Source organism: Sarcophilus harrisii, chromosome 1 (genome assembly GCF_902635505.1).
Source record: "Sarcophilus harrisii chromosome 1, mSarHar1.11, whole genome shotgun sequence".
In the NCBI taxonomy this organism is placed as follows: domain Eukaryota; kingdom Metazoa; phylum Chordata; class Mammalia; order Dasyuromorphia; family Dasyuridae; genus Sarcophilus; species Sarcophilus harrisii.
Window position 1 is genome coordinate 559,298,017 of NC_045426.1, and position 21,732 is coordinate 559,319,748.

Consider the following 21,732-nt stretch of genomic DNA (forward strand, 5'->3'; position numbering starts at 1 on the left):
AATTGGGCTTTTTGAGTTCTAAGTTCTCTTTCTCACTTACTCCCTCATTTGACCCCTCCTTGAGAATGCAAGTAATTTGAAATATTATATATGTAGTTAAATAAAATACATTTCTATATTAGTCATGGAAAGAAAATATTCCAAAAATGTACATACACAAAAAATAAAATAAATAACATCCTTCAATCTGTTAAAAAAAAAAAAAAGAAGAAGAAGAAGAAAGAAAGAAGAAGAAAGAAGCAGCAGCAGCAGGTCAGGACTGATTAATTGTAGGTTTTAAAAAAATAAAAAACAACCAAGCAAACAAAAGATCTGCATCTCATAACTGTTTTTCACCCCAAAAAAGTGAACTGGTAAAAAAAAAATATTAATTATCCTGTTTGGCTTAGTATTTGTTAAGGACCATGCCTAAGTGTGAAGCCCCCACAGCTGTGAATTATAATATACTTGAAGGAATTGCAAAGCAGTCTTTACAGACACGAGCAAATGATGTTGCTTGTGGATTGGGAATGAAATAAATTGGAGGCAAGAGGGAAGGAGACTGATCAGAAAATGCAACTGTCTTTTAGTTTCTTTGATTTGTTATCATCTTCTCACATGAAGGGATCTATTCTACTAGTCAGAATTAACTAACCAGCCACTAACAGGTGGCTCCTGTAACAAGGATTGACTTTATATCCTATGAGTCCAGCTACATAACTTCTAATTGTTCTAATTTCTGCCCCCTTCTTTAATCCAGATGATGTCAGGATCTTTTATGTTGGTGAGTTTAAGGTGGCAGGAGAGAAAAGTTTTCTTTTCATTTAGACATTAAAGAGCTTTTAAAGTCTGGGCCAAGCCATTTTATCTCACCTAGAAGCAATTCTAATTCAGTAAGGACCTGGATCACTGATCTTGGCCTGACAAGAAAAGAACCACTTGCATTCTGATAGGCTCCTATGGCTCTCACAATTTTAGGTTCCTATCAACTGTGAGTCAGGCCTCAAAAACTTCCCCTACTTTCCATGAGGCCAGGGAGCAATCCCATTAATTACCTGCTTCCTTCAATAGGATTCACCAACAACCAATGATTAAAGCTTGTACTTCTCCTAGCCACCCACTCCCTTATGTAAGTCCCATCCCAGAGATTCTGAATTTTTGAACACTGATATCATAATGGCTAAGTCTTCTACTCTCTCTACTTCCCCTTCAATCTCTTACTGCAGATTTGCCTACCCTTCCATCTTCTGGCATTCACTAAGATTAAACTTCCTCCTGGCAATGCTGCATCTCTGACCTCTCAAGTACTTTCATATCTCTGATTCCCTGATCACAGCAGGAGAGTCAGAAGATACCTTTACAACCACTTCCACATTCTTCTTCCACCACTTTCACTAAGCAATCTCTCCTCCTTTGAGGTTTATTACCAAAACCAGATCCCATTTGTTGTTATCTACTGACTCCCTTCCTTTAATGGAGTTCACTATACCTGACTTTTTCTTTACAGGACAACTCTTGCTCATAGAGTAGGAGATTTCTCAACAAAGAAATCAAATATTCTAATCTCAGTTTCTCAATTTCCATAACCTATTCTGCCACTCTTTTTCAGCTTACACACAAGAGATGGTCATACTAATCTTGTCATCAACATAAGTGCTATATACATCAAAATTCCCTAATCATCATTCCAACTTTTCTTATGTTAATTCTATTATTTATCTTAATCTTGACCACTATTCCTGCTAAGACTCATTCTTTTCCTTTCCTTATCATGATTGACTGGAAAACCAAATCTACAAAATCCCCTAATCAATTCTTTTGCTCCATTATCCTATTAACAATTATAAAAAGCTATAGTTTTTGAAAATGTTAAAAAAAATGCATCATTGTCATTTAAAAAAATGAATTAGAAGAAAAAAAATTGTGCGACAACATGGGAGCACATCGTAGAATATCTCAGTTCTAACCTTTAGCCTTGCAGTAAGGTTCCAAAGAAATAAATTAACACAGGGGACAAAAATCAAGGAGGAGGCACCATTAGTTGCTTTCAACCTGCAGACACTTCCACATGGTATAATTGTGACTAAGTCCAGCAGCAGTCTATGGAGATCTAAACCTGGTCAAGAAATTATAGAGCATAAACAGTACTCTATAAGGATAGTGAATAGAAGTATTTCTGGATCACACTACTCTGAAAACAGCAAAAACTTAACAGTGTCAGTGTTAAAGTAACAGGGTGTAATAGAAAGAAATTCAGGTTAGACACCAGCCTTCAATTCCCAACTACAGAACAACACTAATATTGTTATTTCAAGAAGTGAGCTGAAAAGTGAAACAAAAAGAAACTGATTAGTTTAAAAAAAAAAAAAAAAAAGGAAAAGGAAAACTTCTAACTGATGAAGTACAAAACACAAATTGAGAAGAAAATGACTTGAAAAAAATCTCTTAAGAGTCAGAGAAAAATGAAAACTGGACACAAACCCAATTTCTGCTTTTTTAGAATAAAGAGATTTTTAAAAGTGCAAAAAAAAATTTTAAATAAAATGAGTGGGTCAAAGAAAAATGAATTGTTAAGTACAGAAAGAAAATGCTGAAGAAAATAACGTCTTTTAAAAAAATCACAACTGACTAAGTGGAAGTTAATGACTCTACAAAAGATCATAATGTCAAAAAACTGGGGAAAAAAGGGAAATCTCATTTTTAAAAAAACAATCTAGAAACTCTAAATAAAGAAATAATTGAAATCTAGATAAAGAGATCAATGAACTAACTACTTGAAAGTCACTAACAAATAAAGGGAATAGACATAACAAATCTTAAAACATCTTAAAACTAGAGGGCAAAAGAGAAGATAAAGTAATCTACCAGTCACACATTCTGAAATAAATCCTAAAACAAAGGGTGGCAAGGAACATTATAGTACAAATCCAGTACTAAAATACTGCAAGCAGCTAGAATGAGAATTTGAATACCATGAAGTCAGTCAGGATCATACAAGATTAAATAGCAATAGGGGGAGGGAGAAGGAGAAGGATCGGGGGAGGGGGGAGGGGAGAGAGAGAGAGAGAGAGAGAGAGAGAGAGAGAGAGAGGAAGAGGGAAAGGGACTGAAATGGAAAGACACAGAAATAAGGGGTGGTGCACAATCTAGTATACTTCGGCTGAAATTTTTTTAAAAAAGATCTCAAAACAAAATAAAAAAGACTTAATTTTAAAATATAGTTAGGAAAGTTTCCTCTTGTTAAAATATACCCCAAAAAAACTAATCAATAAAAAAATTAACATATATGCAAATAGCAACAGCATCCAACTGCATCTAGGGAGAAATTAAATGAGTAAAGGGAGAAAACAGTAAAAAAAAAAAAATTTTTTTTTTTAGTGAAAGAAAAAGGAAATAGTAAAAACCATATTAGTAATGGAACTTTTAATTTATTTCTTCTCTCAGATCTAGATAAATCTATCCACAAAATAAACAAGAAGTTAAAAAGAAGAGAATTTTTAGAAAAGTTAGATAAGGGCATAAGAATACTGAATGACAAAAGAAAGGAGTATAGCTATTTCACAAGTAATACATGAAAACATCACAAAAAGTGAACATGTATAAAAGTATAAAAACCTCACAAATACAAAAATGCGGAAAAAATGCAAAAAAAATCCTTTTCTGATGATAATACAATTAAAAATTAAATTCATTACAGGTCTTTTGAAATAAAGATTAGAAATTAACTAAAAACCAAAATTACTTAATATTGAAACTTTTTCTGACCATAATGCAATGAATGGTCATTTAAGCATATATTAAAAGCTAACTGGAAACTAAAAAACAAAAATAAACAACCTCCCCGTCACCCCCAGCCCAAACTAATGTTAAATAACATCTTGGTGAAAGAACAAATCATGTTGCTGGATAGCTTAAAACACTGGACTTAGAATCAGGAAGACTCATCTTTCCTCATCTTCCAAGTTCAAATCTGGTCTTAGTCATCTTCTTGAGTTCAAATCTGGCCTTAGACATTTACTAGCTGTATGCTAGGCAAGTCACTTAACCCTGTCTACCTCAATTCCTCATCTGAAATAAGTTGGGGTTCCTTTGCCAAGAAAAACGGCACTCCAATGGAAAAAATGACTGAAATATAATGACAATGAAACATCATGCCAAAATTTGTGACCAAAATTTGCACTTATCTGAAAAAATATATTTCTAAACACTTTTATCAATGAGCAAAGAAACAAATTGGGGTTGCAACTAAGAAGGAAAAAAAAAAAAACCAATTATAAACCCAATAAATTAAAAATACTGAATTAAATTCCAAAATAGAAATTAAAAAAAAAAAAATCAAAGATCAAAAAGTTGTTGTGTTAAAAAAAAAGTTACTTAACTAATAATACTTATATTGTCTTATCTTAGAAAAAGAAACATAATAAGACATAAATAAAATCCCCAAGGAGGAAAAAAGAACTTTGGTGAAATAAAGAACAGCTTCAACAAAGGTTGAGATCACAAAGTGATTCTAAATAAGTAGAGAAAATACTAATTACTCTTGGGTTGAAATACATAAACAAAATTTACATATTCAGTAATATGTTAATAAAACTACCAAATTATATCTATATTATAGAGTTAGTAAAAAAAATTTAAAACATCATCTAAAAGATCATTATAAAAATCAACAGTAAAAGAAAAGGGAGAACAAAAGTGCCCTAACAATACAAAATCTCAGTATACTACAAAGCTCTAATCATCAAAACAATGTGGCAATGGTATATTAGGCAGAAACCATATTGAGCCAAGCTACTGGGGCAGTAATTCACTATTTGACAAAAACTGCAGGGAAAACAGAGAATCTCAACATGGTATACAACTTAAAAATAAAGGGTAATATAGAAAAATTAATAAAGGATTGAAGAAATGGATTTAAGAAAGACTTTATGACAAACAAGGAGGTTCAGAGGTAAAACAAAAGATTTTGATTACATGAAATTAAAAAGTTTGCACATAAAAAATTTAAATTAGAAGAAAGGTAGGAAACTGGGAAGAAAGTTTTTCTGATAAAGTTCTTATTTCTAAGATATTACACATATAAACATATACATAAGTGAAAGTTATAAGTGCTACTAAACAATTGATAAATGGTCAAACCATATGAAAAAGCAGTTCATGGAAGAAATCAAAGCCATCAATATTTACATGACAAAAATGCTCCTCTATCACTAAAAATGTAAACTGAAACAACTCACCTACACACACAATGTGTCAGATGACAAAAGGAAAATGTTCAAAGGGATGTATATAAAAAAACAACTGCATTGTTGGTAGACCTATAAAATAGTCTTAAGTTTTTTGAAAAGCATTGGAACTATGCCCTTTGACTCAGGAAGATTGCTACTAGGTCTTTAAAACAAAGAGATTAAAGAAGGGTATTAAGTTTTTATAGTAGCTATTTTTGTGATGGTTAAGAATTTCAAACCCAGGTGATGCCCATCAACTGGTATATAAATGTGATCGAATACTATTATGTTAACAATGTAAAAAGTAATGAAGAGGATGGTTTCAGAAAAACCTGGGAACATTTTATGTGAAGTGAACAGAACCAAAGAACAATTTACAAAGTTTAACAGAAAAACCCATGTTACAATTTCCCCCCCTTTCCTCACACAAAATTATAAAGATAAACCAATGGTGAAACAGTAAATCTACCACAATGACCCACAAAAATTCCAAAGGACTCATGAGGAAAAATGCAAAATTTTATTTTACATGACTTCACATTTGGCTTTCAATGGAATAAAACGAGTGAAGACCTGTCATAACAATGTGGCCTTGACTTATGCCTTAATTGTGACTTGAGATTTTGTAATAACAAGCTAAAAGCTGCAGGTGTTTGCTATCTTAAACATTTACCTCCAGTCACCCCCTCCCCCTTAATTAGGATTTAAGTACTTAAGGGGTAAAGAGCGTTATTTACTAGTATTCTAGTCTTTGGGATAGATTTCCACATTAGGCAGCATTTAAGTGTAAGCTTGGACTTCCCCAGATAATGACAGAAAAGGGATAAAGAGGTAGTGGAGGGCCATGCACTTCTGGTTAGGATCTATATAAATTTGTGTTTTGCAGTTTGCACTTTGTACTCCTTTACGGAGGACACCTTGTCTAATAGAAGTTGCCCTTTCCCACTGATAATAAAAAATCCTTTTTGGCTTTTTTACCTTGAGAGTCTCTGATTTTAATTTGAGTTGGTGTCCCTGTCCTATAGTTTTAAAATATTTAATTAAGCAAGGATTACTCTATTTTTGTTTTTTCATAAAAATCAACTCCTAATTCTATGTATTAGTTCAGTGAATTTTTTCTGTTTAATTCTCTTAACCTCTCTTGATTTTTCAGGATTTCCATTTTGATGTTTCATTGAGGGTTTTTAATTTGCACTTCTAGTTTTTTGTTTTTTTTTTTAAGTTGCATCCCAATTTAATGGTCATAAATGATAGCAGTGAGGGAAAGTATTTAGAACTGAAAATAAAAATGAATTTTAAAAAAGAATACTGCAAGTTAATCCCATAGGGTAGGACACTACCAGAGGGTACATAGGAAAGACCTGTGAATAGTGAGAGTTGAGCCAAATACTGAGGGAATCAAAGAATGAGGCCAGAAAACAAGTTCTGGCACAAACATATTTCTACTAAAACATGAAACAACTGAAGAGTCCCCATACCTGGATAATTACTATTCTATTAATTATTGCTTCCTATGTAGTTAATTCTGTATATTTTTGTTTTCTGTCCATTAGATTGTGAACTTGTATGAAGCCAGGGACTGTTTTCTTAAATCTTTTTGTATTCCCAGAACTTGTATTCCCAGACATTGTGCTGTCTGGCACATAATAGGTACTTAATAAAATTTTTCTGATTGACTTAACAGGAAACATAAATGCATGTAAAATAAAGAGCCAAACTTCAACAAATCTTGTTTTAAAATTTTTCTTATTAAGTGTTGTAATTCATGATTTTATACATATGTATACACTATTCTAAACTGCTCAATAACAATCCCCCAATAGTTAAGCAATCAAATAATATGAACAAATTTCTCAAAAGAAGTATATTATTAACTACCATAAGAAATAATATTCATTACTAATAAAAAATGGATTTTTTTTATCATATAGCCTACAAATTGAGACAAAAATTCATTGAGACAATATTCATTTGATGGAGCTGGGGGAAAACAGGAACAATAAAAGATTTTTGGTGAAACTATGAAATTCCACAATCATTTTAGAAGGCAAATTGAAATAAGACAAAGAGACTAACATAACTATATCATTTGAATCAACAACATCCATATTCCCATATCACTGATTAAATAGAAAGTCCCAATATAGAAGCAATAACATATGTAGAGCAGCACTTTTAGTGATTTGTTTAGTGTTTTAGTTAAGAAGTAGAACAGCAACAAGCCTATATGATGATTCACTCTGATGGACATGGCTCTGTTCAACAATGAGATGACTCAAACCAGTTCCAATCATTCAGTGATGAAGAGACCCAGAGAGAGGCCTGTGGGAGCTGAGTGTGGTTCACAACATAGCATTTTTACTCTTTTTCTTGTTTTCATGCATTTTATTTTGCTTCTCTTTTTCTCTTGTGCAGCATGATAATTGTATAAATATATATATACATATATTGGATTTAACATATATTTCTACCATAATTAACATATATTGGAGTACTTGCCATCTAGGGGAGAGTATGGGGGAAGAGAGAAGAGAAATTGGAACCCGAGCTTTAACAAGAACTAACGTTGAAGAATTGTCCAAGCATGTGTTTTGAAAAATAAAAAGCTTTAATTAAAAAAAAGTGAAGTAGATGCTAAATGAAAGGCTAAACAAATCATAGTGCATGAATATAATAGATCTTACTATGGTGTAAGGATTAGTAAATGTTATGAATACAGAGAACCACAGAAAGCATTGTTTGAATTGATTCAGGGAAAGCAGAGAAAACAACATATGCAATGATTATAAAAATGTTAACTGGAAAGAACCAAGACTCATGCTGTCTTGTCTCTCTCATCCATAAAAACCCTTTAGCTTATTTTGTGTTGTCTAATCGCTATGTATGATAAGTTTATTAGAGTCATTCCTCAAAAGAGAGTTAAAAATATAAGCAAGCAGTTCTCAGAGAAATAAATCCAAGCTACCAATCACCTATATAAAAAATGTATTCCAAATCACAAAAATTCAAATGAAAGAAACTTTGATGTTAGGCTGCATATACATTAAATTGCCAAAGATGATAAATAAGGAAAATAACTGAATTCTAGGAAGCAATTCATAACTATCCTCCAAAAGTCTCTAAACTATGGTATGCATACAAGCTTTTAATCAGTAATATTATTTCTAGTTTACTAGGTAGTGCAGAGGGATAGGTATGAGCCTAAAAGGTAAGAAATTCCTAGCTATAGGAATTTGGTGACTTTTATATCATTTTACAACTAGAGTCTACCCTTAAATCTTTGCAATTTTATTAAGTGATCTTAAACTATATTAAAAGCAATTTTATTAAGTGATCTTAAACTATATTAAAAGATGTAATCTTAAAAAAAAAAAAAAAAAAAAAAGAACCAAAACACTTTGGCATTAGTTAAGAAACAAACAAGTGACACATGACAAATATAAGGACCAAAAATAATTGAACATTATATATGTCCAGGGTAAACAAATGCTAGAGAAAATGAGGCAAGATAAAGATTAGAGAGTTTTTAATGTTTCATTTGAGAGGGAGAGATTGTCTGGGGCCAAAACAGGATCCATGTGGCCCCTAGGGCTGAACTGGACTCTCATCTCAAAGCAATCAGCAACCAGTAGAAGAATTCCAAGGATTCTTTACAGGGCTCTAGCCCAGGAGAAACAAAGGCAGGGGTGAAGTGAGCACTGATGAGCAGGAATTTCCAGGAAGGCACCATACATTCATTTCTGATAAATTGGGGGGTGAGGACCATAAACTCTTGATAAGAGGGAGTGAAGAAGGTAGTCAAGCTAGAGACAGGAAGTCTAGAACAAGAGATATGCTGACCTATAGTTAGAATCCTTACAAAGTGTTGTCATTAGAGTTGATAGAAACAATGTTTAAAGTTTGTTTACACCTTTAAGAGTTTACACATTAGAAGTCACACCTTTAAGAGAGGTTATACATTAGAGCTCACACATTGGAGTTCACAAGTAGGGGAGATTCACAAAGTTAACTTTGTGAAGTCACATCTCCCATAATCCCGCTCTCAGAGGAGGAGTCAACCTTTGAGTTTACACCTCTTAAAGAGCATAAAAAGAGCTGAGTTAGTAAAAGAGATCAGTTTGGGAGATTGACAAGCTAGAGACTGCAGTCGCACAGAAAGGAACCAAGATTCAGAGAGAGCTGGAGGCTGAAGCTGGCAGACAAGCTGCAAGAGCTCTTGGAACCAAGGAAGGAGATAGGTCTCTAAGAAAACTAACTGGGCTATTTTGGAAGAGACAATAAAAGACTATATTTTAATCCCTGGCTGCATTTGAGGTGATTATTGATCTGAACTGAAACTAAGGCAGCTTCCAGAACCTCCCCAAGAAAACTGCTCCCAGAGAGACCCATCATATTTTAGAAAAAGAATAACACCACAACCTATCTCTAAATAACCTATCTACAATCTATGGTTCTATGAAATGCTTATAGTCAAGGCTCTCAACTCTAATTTATATTAGTTCTAATGACCAGAAAGGGGGACTGAAATCAGGGGGATTGAGGCAGAACAATTTAGGGAAACTGTGGCATAACAAAACCACTACTAAAAGCAACAATTTTAACCTGTTTTTTTAAAATTAATTTTTCTTTTCTTTCAAAATTGGTTTCCTTCATAATCTTAAGAATATATGCTAAAATTTAAAAGTAGCATCATTTATAAGAGGTGTTCATGACATTGAAAAGTTCACGAATCCCTATAAGTAAAGAAGGGACTTTCCATTCAACTGGAAATACAATTTTTGAGTGACAAAACACAACCAAAAAAAGTACCCCACCCCCGTAATCTCTTTGTTTCTGTCTCTCTGTCTCTTCCTCCCTTTTCCCCTCTCTCTGCATGTGTGCAGATTGTTAACATTAAAGTATTATGCTTCCTTGTTTCTCCCTTCCATTGAGTAGGAGTAGCCTTCATTGACTGACTGCATAAGTGAAACAGGTTGCATCTTTTAAAATGGTCAAACTGAGTCTCGCTTTCTTTTACGTTTTTCCCTACTGCTTCAGAGGGTGAAGATCACAAACAGCCCACCCAGAGAATGGATTCTATGAACTAAACCAGGAATAAGGGTATCTTACCCTATTCTTCTCTGTCTCTGTGTCTGTCTGTCTCTCTCTCTCTCTCACCCAATCTGATGGTCATTATTTCTCAGTCTTAATTTTGGGCTCTTTGTTTTTTCAAATCATTATAACATTGCATTCTTCTTGTTTCTCAGTCTCCCTTTTGCCCCACAAACATGTGACTGTTTCAGTACCTTTTCTTCTCTCTAAATACTTGTTCAAAGATCTGATGAGTTACTATAAGTTAAATTAACTTTTGTTAAAAAAAAAAAAAAAAAAAAAAAAAGCAGATGCTTTACACCTCTGTATATGACAGGGCCAGTCATTTTCTGATCTTCAGTTATGCCTTATTGTACATTTCAAACGGAATGGTCTTGGACACATCTTCCAAACCTTTCAGACTACACAAACTGCTCTTCTCTCTGTTCTTGATCAAGTTCTCTATTTCTCCCAACTCCCTCCATGTCTTTGCACTAGGCATTCACCATTCATGTAATATAGTTTCTCCATGCCTCTAACTCAAGAAACTCTTTGAAATGAATCACACCTTCTAATGAAGCCTATTTTGATTCCCTCCCAAACCAACTTGAAATTCTCTCTATATATATGATTGCCTTCTTTCCCCACAATTTAAGTTCCTTGAAAGTGGGATTAATTTTCTTTTTTGGGTTTTTTTGTAGTTATATACCAGCATTTAGTACAGACATGGCACATAAAAGGTGCCTAATAAATGAATATACTGGATAAATTATGTCCACCAAAACAAAATCCTTACATGAAGTACATTCTTCAAAAAATCGATACAAATGAAATTAACATGGACATGTATGAGTGACCACAGTTCTGCTGCCTCTAAATATTTAATTGATTTATACAATTGTAATCAACTTGTTTTTGTTCTCTTGGCTCTAATTTAATATTCTTTAAAATTTTCCATGTTTCCCTTTATTCATAGTCACTATGTTATATGTTATAGCACAGACATGTTGTGGTTTTTCTCTTTTGTTCTGATTTTTCAATATAACTCATATTGGAATAGATTTATTATGATTATACATGCATAACATATACCTGTTAGTTTCCTATCTTGGGGAGGTAGGGAAGGAGAAAAATTTGAAGAAAATTACTGAAACTGGATCAAAGCATATTATTTTCAACTTTTTTGGGGGGCTCCCCCCCTTTTTTCTGACTTTTTCTTCATAACAAGACAAATCTGAAAGTACTTAACACTTTTTACCTGTGTGACCCTGGACATGTCACTTAATCCTAAATGCCTCAAAACAAACAAACAAAAATCAAAAATAACAATAACAACAAAAACTGTAAGCTATATCAGACTGCATTGCTTGCTGTCTTGAGGAAGGGGAAGGTAATGGAGAGTGGAGTTAGAATTTAAAATCTTACAAAATAAATGTTGAAAATTATCTTTACATGTTAATTGGAAAAATAAAAAGAAACGTTTGTTGGATTTAGAGTCAGAAAATCTGACTTCAAATACTAACCTTCACTTTTATCAGTCCTATGACCATAGAAAGACCATCATATTAATTCCTTAGTTACTTCTTCCTTAAAATGAAGATAATTTTGTCCTACTTGACAGAACATTTTGGAAGATTTTGACAGAAAATTTTTGTATTACATGACAGAACGTTTTGGAAGGAAAGAATTTATTTAATCACAGGATTATAGACCTAGAGCTAAAAGGTACTTCATAGGTGACCTAGTCCAACAGTCCTATTTAGTGAGATTTACTGAAGAATGAATGCCAAATATATATTTTTGTACATAATATAGCCATCTCATCTAGCGAAGGCAACATTCGTTTCATGGGCAAATTATTGTTAAATATTTTAAGTTTTAAAATAAGTTTGCATTACTGCTCAAATCTCTAGACAACCCCCCTCCTCAAAAAACACACAAAAAACCAACTAATTCAATAGAAGCTGAAGGCCTATATATGGACCAACTCTCTAGGGTCCTATATGAAATCCACAATATAGTCTCATGCTAGTATGTTCCTCCCATAAGATGCTTCATCTACTAGATTCTAGTCTACTGTGCTCAGAATTCTCTTCTCCTCTTTCATCTCTGTTCTCCAGAACATCAGTATTGTACATCAACTTAATTGACAGCATGTTTTAACATATATTAGATTACTTGCTGTCAAGGGAAGGGGAAAGAAAAAGAAAAAATTTGTAACAAAGTCTTGCAAGGGTGAATGTTGAAAACTGTCTTTGCATATATTTTAAAAATAAAAAGCTATTATTAAAAAAAAATGACAGCATGCTTCTTCAGGTTCTGAATAATGGACAATGTGCTTGAGTTTTTTTCCCAGTCACCAATAGAGTAAAGTAAGGCTTTGTGCTTGCTCCCATGCTTTTTTTAGCATGAAATTTTCAGCCATTCCATCAAATACTTTCAATGACCATGAACTATAGCAGTAATGGTTAATTCTTCAACTTGAGAAGGGTATAAGCCAAGACTAAAAGTAAAGTCCAATATTATTTTTTTGTTTGCAGATGATAGTACACTCAATGTAGCCTCTGTGGCTCAGATGCAACAAAATATGGCTCAATTCTTTGCTGTTTGTGTTAATTTTGACCTAATAATTAATGTAAAAGTAAAAAAAAAAAAATGTGTTCCACCAGCCAGTACACTATACCACCCATACATGGAACCATCTGTTATAGATGATGGAGAATTTTTGAATATTTTGGACAAGACTACTTCCTTTTATGCATTCCAAAAATGGACACATTGATAATTAGGTCTAAAGGAAAGTGTGGTAAAGAAGAGTCATCTGACTGCCAAACTGAAGGTCTACAGAGCAGTCCTGCTAACCTTAGTGTCCATGCTGGTGAAACCTGGATGGTTTACAAATACCATGCCAGGAAACGGAATTGCTTCCATTTGAATTGTCTTAGGAACATTTGGAAGATCACCTGGCAGGATGAGATACCAGACACTGAGGCCCTTTCTAAAACTAAGCATTAAGCATTCCAACTCTACTGCAGAGGGTCTTGTCAAATGTACAATCCCCTAACGGACACAAGGCAAGCACTCGCATCACAGCCAACCTCTGGGAATTGTGTGACATGGGAAAAACCACTCTGAGCAAATACATAATACTATAATACTATATACACCATGCTCTGAGCAAATACATAATACTAAATAATACAATATCATTTAAATAAGTTTGATATGGAGTAATTAAAAAAATTTTAGTAGTATTTTATTTTTCCAAATACATGTAAAGATAATTTTAAACATTCATTTTTGTCAGACTTTGTTCCAAATTTTTCTCTCTCCTTTCCTTATCCCTCTCCAAAATAGCAAGTAAACTGAAGTAATTACCCTACATATTTGTCATATTGTGAAACATAAGTCAGACAAAAGGGTGGGGGGAAATCACGAGAAAAAAATAAAGAAAAAGTGAGAAATCTATGCTTTGATTTATATGCCGTCTCCATAGTTCTCTCTCCAAGATATGGTTAGCATTGTTGAATTTGCTTTGAATCACTGAATTGTTGAGAAGAGACATCACAGTTGATTATCACATGATTTTGTTACAGTATACAATGATCTCTTTGTTCTGCCTGTTTCACTTAGCCTCAGTTCATCTAAGTCTTTTCCAGACTTTTCTGAATTCAGTCTGCATAGCATGATCAGTTTTTTGATAGGTGCAGACTGAATTCAGAAAAGTTTGGAAAGATCATTGTACACTATAACAACAGATGTTTGAATATAAACTATATTTTGCAACTGTGCAAGGCATGATTTCTGTCTTCGAGTTAATATTACTACTTTTCCTTTTCTGTTCTCTCCATTAAAACCACCCAAAATGTTCTCTAACATATTTCATCTAATTCCCATATTTCCCGACTTTATCAATCTACAAAGGAACTCTTGCTTCTCCTTAATTAAATTTATTCCTTTTGAATAAATGATTTACTTCCATGATGTTTTCAATCATTAACTCCTCATCCCTTCATTTATTATCTTTGAAATTGAATTTGCCCATTCATTAGGCCTTCTTCTATGTTTTCAGATAGACAAGATAATGGGTTTTATTTCTTGCTTTAGTCCATATTGCTTTCTACCCATTATTACACGCGTCTACAGATATTCTTCCTATGCTGTTTAGATGGCACTCTTTATGCCAAATGCAGTCAGCAAGCATTTATTAAGTACACTATAGGACAGGCTAAGTACTGAAAACAAAGAAAAGCAAACTTATTTACATGACATAGCATGAATAACTAAACAAGGATAAAGTAAGGACTTATGTTATTCATGAATATTAATAAAAAGTTCTAAATTTTTTAGATAATTAAAATGATAAAATATTTAATTTATCAATAACTAATTAAAGAATAAAATCCTACGCACACATTTGCAGCAATAAAAATGTGTGTGTGTGTGTGTGTGTATGTGTACATGTATATATATAAAATTTGCTACGGCCAACAAGGATTTCTAATTCAAATGCAGTGGTTCTGAGAAGAATATCAGGAAAACAACCAATCATTTTTAAAAAGAGCACATTATCAAAGAATAGCTGTTATCAACAGATGTAAAAAAAAGCCTCAAAATACAATATATATTCTAAAAATTAAAAAAAAAATTTGGGCAGAAGGTTGGTTTTTTTTTGGTGATGCTAATATAAATGGATGTTTCTAAAACCAGAAGAGTAAATTAAGTAAATAAAGCTAAAAGATTTTACATTAAATGCAAGAGTAAAGAAAGGATGCCCTGGGAATTAATTTACAAAGATGTACTCCAAATATATAGAATTAAAGACTACTTTTCAAATAAACAAAAGAGTCGATACTAATTATTGGACCACAGCCTAAATGAAAAACTTATTAATAGACAAAATTATGAAGATTACAAACAAAACCAGATAAAATAAAAATTTGTAAGGGAAAAAGAATTTCAAGAAAAATTAATGAAAAAAGGAGGAAGGATTGGGGAGGAGAGCGAGAGAGAAGAATAACACTTTTAGAACTTGAATTATACTTTATTTTAAACCAGAAAGCATTAAAACAAGATTATGACTTACATGAAAGAAAATAGCTGGAATAGACTTAATTAGGAAGATCAGGAACAAATCAACAATAATCTTAACTCAATGTTCACAAAAATTTAAAGAATAGAAACAATCTGGGACAGAACTTACTATAACAGAATAATAAGACCAGAAAACAATTTGACAACAATTAGGTCAACATACAATGAGTTAAACATAGATACTTGATATGAAAATTAAGTCACCACAAAAAAAAAAAAATCTAGATTGCACACACACATAGCTATGATTAGTATTCTCACATAAACATAAGATATAGTCAAATTCAAAAGTTAAAATAATTTTGGTTAAATAAAACTGAAATGCTTTTGTACAAATAAAAACAAAGCATAAAATACATCTGAGGGAAGAATATTTGAAGTGTGTAGGAAACACAGATATTCCAAACAGATATTAAAAATATCAACCAAGTATTAAAAAAAAAAAAAAGACTACAAATCATTAATATCCAAATATTCTATCACTAAAAATAAGAAAGACCAGAATATGCACAGTTAAGTTGCATGATATGGAGTAAGAGGCATTAAATGAGACTGAAAGAGGGTTTCTGGACAGATAGGAGGAGACTGATAAACAGATTTTGTAAATAAAAAATTATTGATAGGTTACCTTTGAGAGAGAAGTGAGAGGAAGTAACAGGGAAAGGGGGAAGAGAATAAGTAATATATATATATATATATATATATATAGCCAATATGCACTGGGCACTATGCTAAATGCTCTTTACCAACACTGTTCTCAATTTGATCTTCCTGGGATTGCCAATCTTGGAAGTTAAGTTCTATTATTAGAAGCAGACAGAGGTTAAGTAATTTGCCCATGATTCCATAGCCAGTTAAGTGTCTGAGACCAAATTTGAACTGGAGTCTTCTTGACTTCATGCACTGCACTATTCTAACCAGTGGGCCAGCAGCAGTCTCTACATTCTGAAAAAACCAAAATATAAAGGGTTCAAGAGGTACAGTTATAGGATGTTTGCTGACCTTCAGACTCATATCTTCATGTTAAAAACATCTTAAACTCAACATATCAACAATGAACTCAATCTTTCCTCTCCCAAATTTCCCTATTATTTGTCCAAAGGGCCACCATCCTTCCAAAAGCTCAGGCTTGCAACCGACTCTTCCCACTTCATTCACAGCCAAGATGATTTTCCTCAGCAGGCCCAACCATGTTATTTCCCGCCTCTCCTATTAACTCAATAAACTCCAGTGTCTCCCTTTCATCTACAAGGCTGAATAAAAAATCCTCTGCTTGGAATTCAAATCTTATCATAAGCTGGGCTGGTACATCCAGTACCTTACCATCCCCTACCCCTGTATACTCTTCTTTCTAGTGACACTGGTTAGTGGCACTGTTCCTTTAAACAAGACACAACACATTAAAACCATGGGTATTTTCAACATTACACCCCACACCTGAAATACTCTTCTTTATTTTCTTTTTAAGAGATTCCCCCCCCCCCCATTATTTTCACATTCTGGCTTCTTTCAAATTCCAGCTAATTTTCATCTTGTATAGGAAATTTTTTATTACAAGACCTTCAAATAAATACCAAATAAGATAAGGTTACTAAAATGCTTGCACAAACTAGACTCCTAGTAAATACTATTTAAAAAAAAAATTCTAAGTACTTTTGTTTATCCTATATAGTTTTTTGTATCTAGTTGTTGACATAATGTCTTTCCCCAGACTGTGACTTGATTGAAGGCAGAGAATATCCTTTGTCATTCTTTGTACTGTAAATGCTTACCATAGTACCTGGAAGATAGCATGTGCTTAAATTAAAATTTACTTGATATTTTTTAAAGATGAAAATTCCCTTTGCTCTGTTAAGCTAAGAATCTCAGGTAACACTATGTTCTTTCAAAACTGAAGAGCCTAGGATTTAAACTCTAACCTAAGTCCTTGAAAAATATATAAGATAGGAGACAAAACTTTGAAAGAAAATTCATGACCTGGTGCCCAGTTGTATATTCAAGTGTATCTTCCTTCATAAAGGTCTTTGAATGTTCATAAATAAGAACAACAGGAGTAAAAAAGGAGAAAGGTAAAAAAGAGGAGAAGAATTATATGCAGTCAAATTACATTATAAATAGGTGTGATCTACTTTATGAAAATCCTATGTAAGTTAAAGGTAACACTAGCATGGTGTAATCAATAGTACTACAACACAGTAATTACTCAGCATGATCTTTTGATAATGCTCACATTATGTTACTACAATACTTTCCTTATTCTAAAGTGATATTTAACCTTTAGATAATATCAAATACAGCAAATTACTATTATACTTTGCTGAAAGGGTGTCAAACACTGGAAAAAAATAGATGGAATTATATACCATGTATGAATCAAAATGAAATTTTAAAGCTGGATCCTAGACAAGATGTTTATCTCTTACTTAAGCTAACAGACTGAATGGAGAGCCTCTAATATTTAAAAAAAACAAAAACAAGTTGATAATGCTCTCAGTCCAAGTACATAAACAGCTCAAGCTACATGTATATTGTTTTAAAACAGCTCAAGCTACTGTACACACAGAAGGGAGCTTCATGGTAATTATAATTAATGACAAATTCTCTTCCAAGTGAATAACCAGTGATATATGAACAAATGATCATAATTTTAAAGTGCTTATTAAAAGGACCAACAATTTCACAAGCAACTTGAAATAGCAGGGGGGAAAAGGAAGTTAATATTATCCATGTTTTCAAGTTTCTTCACTTTTCCTTTATGTTGATATAATCTAATTATTCTAACACATTCATTTCCAAATTCCAAACTTTACTACACTCAACTCAGAGTATAGGAACCATTAAAAAAAAAAACCTAACAACAAAGCAATCTCTGTCCTCAATGAGTTAATAATTGTACCTAGTAGAAAACAACACATCTGCAACTAAGTAAATACAAAAGGTATCTACTATAACATCGTAGAATCAGCAGGTTAAGAGTTGGAAGTAACTTCAATATAGTAATTCTAACAAGGAGAGAACATTAATAAGGGGAACTTATCTACATGTTAACAGGTAAAGCTAAGGTGAAGATGAGTGGGGACCTACTCATTTCTCATATGAGAAGTTAGTTGTACAAGGCCCTTGTACAATAAGTAATGTTTTTTATAATGTTTTAAAAGTTTGTGGGGTTTTTGCATATATTCTTTATTTTAAATTCTCAAAACAATGTTATTTTCATCCTTATTCTTATAGATAAGGAAATGAAATTGCAAAAAGTTTAAATGAATTGTCCAGCCCTTACTAATGAGAGTTCTAATGATTAAGTTAGATAGGGATTAACCTAGTAATTTCATCAATTATTTTGTTATTTCTTGAAAAAGTACAAAACTTTGAAGGAATCTGCAGTTGTAGGGTTTCTGTTTTGCTTTTAAAAATTAATGAGTGTACAATTTTCCAAGTGCTTATTAGGAACTAAAGCACTGTGCTAAGTGATGGGAATATACACAGAAAAATCCCTGCTCTTAAAGGAGCTCACATTCTGTTAAGGTTTGCAGACTGGGAGTAAGGGGGGAAGGGGAAGAGGATGAAAACAACATTTGGAATAGGAAATACCATTATTAAAGCTTTACTTTCTTGTAGGTTTTTCACCGGGGATTCTCTTAGTCCACAATACATTTTGTATGTTTTTCTTTGGTAGTTTATTTCCTCAGACTTTCTGCTGTGTGACTTGTTTTCCTCCCTACAATGGTGGCTTAAATTCTCACCTCCTGTCTACTGAAAGTTATAACAGATGTTGGCATGGAAGCTGAATAAAGTGTAAGGCTGGTGGACAGACCACCTGTGTTCATAAATATCTGAGACACAGAAACATTTACCAATAGGAAAAAGTTGAGTCAAGTTGATAAATATTTATTAAGTGACTACTAAGTGCCAGGCATTGTGCTAAGGACTGGGGACACAAAGTACAGCAGAAAAATAAGAGCAAGAGTAAGAGAAGAGAGAAAAAAAGGGGAAAAAAAGAACAACCCAGAAGTTCCTTGTTTGGAGTCAGGTCAACCTACCTGCTGATATTCCCAGATTTCTTCCATCTCTGCATTTTTGCTGCCATATGAAGCCTGTAGTTTGAAGCCTGGAAGGAAGAACCTAAAGTGGAACAAGGGAGTCAATGGTACAAGTATTTTTAAAAATTTATTGTCGGGATTATACTGGGCCAGTTTCATTGCTTATACCTCTTATAGAAGGAATTTTTTAAAACAGCATGTTTCATTTTTTATGATTTGGAGGAAGTGTGGAGAATTAAATGTGTAGGAATAACTTTTCATTATGATGTCTTTCTTAAAATTTCTTCCTCCTAATTTTTAATTATAAGCACATATTCAATATTTCTAGGCAGAGGTGCCTAGAAATTTTTAAAAATTTCCTGCATCTCTAAATCTCTACTGTAAAATTTCTAACAGTATAACTTAAACAATGGGGATGAAAAACAAAACTTTACTAAAGCAAAGTGAGAAAATAATTTTTCTCACATTTTAAATATGATAGGAATGAATCAAAAAACTTGCAAGTGGAGAAGATTCCAATCAATCCATCACCAAATAATTTTAATATTTTAAAAATGAAATCATCTCTGTCCTGAAAAAACTAAAATTCTATTGTGAAAACAAAGGGCCATTTATGTCTTTCTTTATATCCCCAAGACTAACCACAGTGCCTGGTGTACACAGTAGGCTCTTAATAAAAGTTTTCTGACTTGACCTGAATGAAGATGAGAAGAAAAAATGAAAGTAAGACTGAAAATAAGAAATGAAAATGATCATTTAATGGAAATACTTACTTTACTAATTTGGGATCTTTTATGGTAGAATAAGCTAAACAAGGTATCATTGAAGTTCACAGGAAATTTCTGGTATTATTTTGGCTAACCTCCTTCCTAAATGTGTTCTACAATAGGCTTGGCTTGAAATATCTAGTGCGTGTTTTAGCACTCAAGAGCTACATTTTCAAATATCTTTTCCTTACATTGTGTTCTGATTTTGAAGTGCAGAATGACAGTTACTCTTCTTGTGTATGAAATCACTCAAAATACTTGAATCACTTCAAATACCTGAATCACTTATAATAAATTCTCAAATATATATTTCTTCAAATCAAATTACTTGAATTTTCTACAAGTTCTTGTAGGGGATGGTGACCAGTTCTCTTACCAAGCTGGTTTTAAACCTGCTTAAAATGGATACTCTAAGATCAAAAACAAAACAATAGCACAACAGCTCCTACCACCCCCCCCCCCAAAAAAAAACAAAATAGATACTCATTACACATAAATTATGGAAGGTACAGGCTCCTCATTTTGGATCCCCCACATTTTAATGTAATCTGAGATCATGTTATATTTTGATATATGTTATATATTAAATTTCAAGTCCATATATTCTCTGAGCTATTCATGAGATTTTTTTTCCCATCACAGCTTCTCTTTTTCAGTACTCTTGAGAAATATGCAACCACTGCTTCCATCCATGTCCCTAATTAAAATGTTTAATAGTATGACGCCAAGGACAACTTTCTTAGGATACTCAGCTAGAAATTCCGTAACTCATTAATTGGTAGTCATTAATGCCAGTTATTCACCCAGGTTCAAAAAATTATCTGTTATCTAATTTACTTATTACCATCTTCTGAAAAGACAGTATAAAAAACAGAAATCCCTTGCTGAAATTCAAATGTAATATTTCTACTAACAGTGCTGTATAAAGATGGACATTTTGTTCCTACACTCTCCCTCTCCTCTTAACAACCCTCCTTCCCTCCCAAAAGGGGAAAAAAATCTAGTCTGGCAATACAGAGTTTTTTGGTAAAGATACATTGGCTCTTAGAGATCAACATTTCTTATCAAATACTAAACATTTATTCCTCAAATAATATATTTGAATAATCTGAAGTTTGAAGATTTTACCTGCTGCCTTTTAGGAGAAGGGGTGAGGGGAGGGAATCATGTATTTGACCATCCCTTAAGTTTTCAACTACTTTTATGATATAAGTGTTTCAGAAATTATATATTATAGCTCTTACAAAACTCTGGAATAAACCATATCTGGGACTTGGAGCTCTTGCCTCTCTTGTCTTGAGTTTCACCAGTAAAGCATTTTTTGATCCACTTTTCTCAGTCTACAGAAAATTCTCTTTGAGAGAAGAAAAAAAAAGATAAATAAAGAATGAATGATCTTATGTCCTAGCATGACAGTATTCAACATTTCCTCAGAATCCTTTTGACTAACATCCCTTTTTTGTAATATAAAAGAAATACTTGTGTCCTTTGGCTTAAATCATTCTAAATTAAAAATGCAATTCTTAAGAAGAAAACTCAACTCCTTTTCAAATA

General features: G+C 32.8%; 1 protein-coding gene across 5 annotated transcripts in view; it reads right to left on the minus strand.

The window, feature by feature from the left end:
* CDYL (chromodomain Y like) overlaps positions 1-21,732 on the minus strand; it is a 156,826-nt gene that overhangs the window by 51,184 nt on the left and 83,910 nt on the right. Inside the window, exon 2 of one of the 5 annotated variants that reach the window (XM_031946918.1) lies at positions 19,412-19,493. The exons of the other annotated variants lie outside the window; for them this stretch is intronic. Coding sequence (XP_031802778.1) covers positions 19,412-19,493 — 82 coding nt within the window. The remainder of the gene's footprint in view (positions 1-19,411; positions 19,494-21,732) is intronic. 5 annotated transcript variants of the gene reach the window in all.